Source organism: Zingiber officinale, chromosome 1B, assembly GCF_018446385.1.
Source record: "Zingiber officinale cultivar Zhangliang chromosome 1B, Zo_v1.1, whole genome shotgun sequence".
Taxonomy (NCBI): domain Eukaryota; kingdom Viridiplantae; phylum Streptophyta; class Magnoliopsida; order Zingiberales; family Zingiberaceae; genus Zingiber; species Zingiber officinale.
The window spans coordinates 164,671,808-164,676,206 of record NC_055986.1 but is presented as its reverse complement, the minus strand read 5'-3'; the positions used below and the strand labels follow the sequence as shown (position 1 = coordinate 164,676,206).

The window sequence follows — 4,399 nt, the reverse complement described above, 5'->3', positions numbered from 1 at the left end:
TCAGGATGAATGCTCAGTCGGGATGCTCAGGTCAGAGTCACTCGGGCAAAAAGCCCCGATCAGGAATTCAGAATAGATACTTGTGCAAAGAGCCCAGGTCAGGAGTTCAAGATGAATGCGCGGTCAAGATGTGCAGGTCAGGAACTCCTACAGGTTACTCGAATGAGAGGTCCAAGTCAAGAATGTGAACCAGTCGGGATGCTCAGGTCAAGAAGTCAGATTAATAACATCAGGAATAAGAAAGAAGGGGAAGGAACCATCTCTACTGGTTGGGGTTTCTCGCAGCAAACTCATATACACTAACCTGATGCTCCTGGTCGGGATATGACAGACTACTCAGATGTACCCCCGGTCTGGCTTGGAGATCGCTAACTGTCAGAAGTTCTCTTGTTCTCGCTCGATCAGCAAAATGACAACAGAGTCAGAGAATCATAACCACCTGTCATAAAATATCTGCTGTGTGTCAGGGTATATTCTAACGATTTGTGATCAGTTAATAGCATAACCTTCCTCCGATCTATGGGAAGATGTCAAGTGTCACCCACCGCCAGACAGCGTCTGACATCCGACATTCCCTGACACTTGCCAGAAGCCCTTAGTATGCATGGTCATATAAAAAGGGGTACCCTCTCCCTGACACAGGTACGCTTACTCACTTTTTCGCATCGGTCTCCTACTTTCTGCAATCTTTACTGTTCTTCTGGGGAAAAAGTATCTGACTTAAGCGTCGGAGGGCTTGCTCCGGGGACTTTTTCTCTTGTTCTTGGTCCCTAACGTGGAGGGTGCTCGTCTGAGTGTGCACAGAGAACCCCCGCTTCTTCATCCTCGTCATCACCCCCCGTCAACAGCTCGTGGAACTTGCCCGTGCAACATTGTACTCGTGGAAAGTCTCCCTCGCCTTCCGTCAGTGCTAGCGACAGTATAATCGACCTCCATCTGACTCAGATTCCGAATAGGATCAATTTCTATATATAATTTTCATCATTAATTTATATCCTCACATATATAATTAATTTTGAGGTAAAAGAGGACTTTAAAATTTAACTACCGTTCTTAAACTACAAAATTCATCTCCACAATGATTAAAACTCTTTTCATTTTACAAACCTCTCTGAACTAAAATATTTACCTTCCTTAATAAAGTTAAATATTCGTTGTAGCAGGGCCAAAAGCAACCATATCGTCGAATGGTTAGGAAATCTTCTTCCTTGTTCACCAGCCGTGGGGCACCTTCTTTCTTTGACTTTAATCATTCCAACTCTTTCAGGGACATGTTTGCTTGATTTCTGGTTTAATTATATTGATCTGCTACTTTCTAACCAAGGAATCAGAATATTGTCCTCGAGTGAGCTCAGCCAATGATTTTTCAAAGCAAATCGTCTCAAAAGCAGGTTGTAGGCTAGTGCTGTCCTGATTAAACACTTTCTATATTTTATTTATACTGATCATTTAATCATATCAAACACTTTCTTCGATATTGAGCAACTACCTTGAATCAGATGGAAACTAGCTACACTCCGTAATTCAATATTTCAATGACTAAAGTTCGAAATCCTTAAGATTATTGTAAATCTGTTTTGATTTCAAAACAGACAGACACACAAAGTCATAGTGCAATTCCAGTATTTTCTCACGTTCATTTTATTGCGTCCTAGCTAGATCATTCACGTTCTTCACAATCCATCCGGCGCAATCTTTGCGACGTTAAGCAAACAAAATCCAACATCGCTCGAGCTCTTCCTCGAGGAATCCTTCTGTTGAGACTTCTTGCAGTGCGCAATTGCTCCCTTGATCGACGTCTCCGCGTCGGAGTTCACGCTGCTGCTCCTCTTCAGCACCGCCGAATTCACGCTCGAGAAGGACGAGGAGGACTCGGACCAGTTGCGCGATGAGGAGCTCCAAGACTTGCTCGGCGATTGCCAGATACTCGAACTGGAAAAGGACCGCCTGTGATCCTGCTCCTGTTTTTCCGTGGCTTTCCCTTTTCTCTTCGAGCCCTCCTTGACTTTAGAGAGCCAAGATTTGTGGAGCAGAGACTTGAGATATGCTTTGGAAACTAATGCGGCAGCTTCTTTAATGTACTTGAGCTTCTGGCTCCACGACCTCTTGGACTGCGGTCGGATGAGCTCTTCCTGCCGGCAGTCATGGAAGAAGAAGTCCTCGAGGCCGATCTCTCCGCCGACGAAGCAAGCGGCGGCGGCGGCTGGGGAGGCATTGCACGACATATACGGGGTTGAGCCGGCGCTTGCTCTGGGGGTTCTCGTGGCCTTCTTCTCCTCAATCTGATCGTGTATCAGGCGGAGAGGAAGTAGCTTGCCCTTGTAGAAGAGCTCGTCGGCAGGGGATGCCTTGTGTAGATTGGAATTCATTTGGAATTGGAATTCGATCAGCGAAGAAGATTTGAATTCCAGGTCAATGTAGCCTTCTTCTGCCATTGATGGATCATCTATTGCCATGGAAGAAGCCTTGGATTCTGAGTTACAAGAGTTATAAACAGCCTTTATAGATAGCCAACTGGAAGATTACAAGAGTGTTAACAAATAGCTAGCAAAATCATGAACACTTTGTCTCACCCACTAAGCTTGAAGAAATAATCATTATTCGAATTCTTAATAGATTTAGTTGGAAACACTTATTAATACCTTAATTTAAAGCTGGAGAATGGGCCATCAAACCTACCGTTGATTGCCTGTGAATGATTTGTTGTCGATCGGCTACTGCATGGATAAAAAGGCAATGTATCCCACATCAGATATTGGCAAACAAGCAGGCCAAACCTGCTGCGATTGAATTGAATAGCCTGACTTAATAGGAAATCTGGAATCACATTCTGTTTAACAAGTGGCAACCTTAACCTCGAAGTAGCTAGCGTCGATGATAAAAGAATAGAATTCATCAGCCGCTGTTTTTTACTTTCTACGTGGGCTGAGGTGACTTGCATGGGAGACGGCTGTGCTTGCTTTCCGATGGCAGCCATGATGGCGTCTGATTAGTGAAAAAGATAGCAGAAAGCACACTCGATATATGGAGAGAAAAGCAGTGCGCAAACTTTGGGCTCGAGGAAAGAAAAGAAGCTAATGTGAGAAAAAGAGCCTCGGCCGAAAGAGTACGAGTCGAGCCCAGTATTCCAGTTCTCTTTAGTTTGGATGATTACGCAGGATGATCTCTACGAGTTTTCAAATCTCCATACCACGCTGAAGGCATGATGAAAACACCAATTACCTTTTATGATCCGGATATAGGGAATGGCATGGGAGTAATTAAGGAGAAGGAGGAGGGCATTTTTGTCATTTCGCCTTTAGGGTTTTTGGGCTTAAAAGAGCACGGTTCGTGCTCTTAGGGGGGGGGGGGGGGGCGGCACGTGTGGGGAGGAGGCCGCCGCCAGTGGGTTTTTTCCCCTTTCTCGTCGGCGCCGAAGCCTGCCACCGGTTGCCCCTCTCCTCCATCTCATGTCCTCAGGCCTCCTCAAGCAGACCCTCACCCTCTCGACGGCCAGCGGCCGGACCTCATGCTTTCCTCATCCTCGACCGTTGAGCTCCACGCCGGCCTCGCTGCGACGCACGGCTAGCGTCTCAGGCAGGGTCCAGGCTATCTTTCCCTTTCCTCCCTCTCCTCCTGCCTGCAGACACCTCCGGCGGAGGGCGCTGCTGCTCTTTCTCCACGCCAGCAGCGCCTCGGATCCTAGTCAGCGACGCCCCTAGTGGGCACCGCCTCTGGCGGTTCTCGCTGTCCCAGCTGCAGTAGCCGCCGTTGGCGGCAATCGCCGCCCTTAGCGCTGCCTTCGGCAGCTACTGCCCTAGCCGCCTTGGGCGGTCAGCGCCTCTGGCGCCCAGCGCTGCCACCTCCGGATGCCACTGTCGCAGTCGCCTCCGGCGACCAGCATCCCCCACAGCTAGCTCTGGCATCCCGACAGTCCGCATCGACGTCTGTACATTTGTTGTCTCCACTGCTTTTGGCGTAGATCCGTCCCTCCGTGGTGATATGGACATCCATTGGGTTTTATTCTGCATCTTTATTATGATTATGAGCTATCTGTGCTATCCGGTCTGCGTGCCGCGTATCAGCCTATGAGCCATTATGTCTCGGCTTACATGCCGCCTTGTGGATACATGGCACACCGGACTCCACGTCGCTGCTCCTACATCCAGCTCCGTTACTGATTCATATCCATCCTTCCGGCGGGACCGTGACGACTCAATCAGCATCCGATCAGCTCCTCCATCCATCCGAGGGCGCCCCCCCTGGGCCAGGGTACGTTCTCATACTCGGTATCTGTACATTTTATTGCTATATTATTATGCGGTTACTTATATATATGTGGGATTCGCCTCGAGCACCGAGGTACCAGAGGCCGGGGCGACCCGGTCGCTGGATGCAGGTACAGTTGACCGGAGGAGGA

At 48.5% G+C, this 4,399-nt stretch overlaps 1 protein-coding gene across 1 annotated transcript; it reads right to left on the bottom strand.

Annotated features, from left to right (window-relative positions):
* Positions 1-1,454: 1,454 nt before the first annotated feature.
* Positions 1,455-2,801, bottom strand: LOC122017291 (probable membrane-associated kinase regulator 4). Its single transcript, XM_042574896.1, has 2 exons — positions 2,680-2,801; positions 1,455-2,473 (listed from the first exon to the last, which is right to left on the bottom strand). The coding sequence occupies exons 1-2, from the start codon at positions 2,747-2,749 to the stop codon at positions 1,674-1,676; spliced, it is 870 nt and encodes a 289-aa protein (XP_042430830.1). The 5' UTR covers positions 2,750-2,801; the 3' UTR covers positions 1,455-1,673.
* Between the last annotated feature and the right edge of the window lie 1,598 nt (positions 2,802-4,399).

Bases quoted from the DNA above. Each gene is read 5' to 3' on its own strand.
- LOC122017291 (XM_042574896.1), bottom strand. From the start codon at position 2,749: ATGTGGGATACATTGCCTTTTTATCCATGCAGTAGCCGATCGACAACA. The intron at 2,474-2,679 runs GTAGGTTTGATG...CTTGTAACTCAG, and splicing joins TCATTCACAGGCAATCAACG to AATCCAAGGCTTCTTCCATG.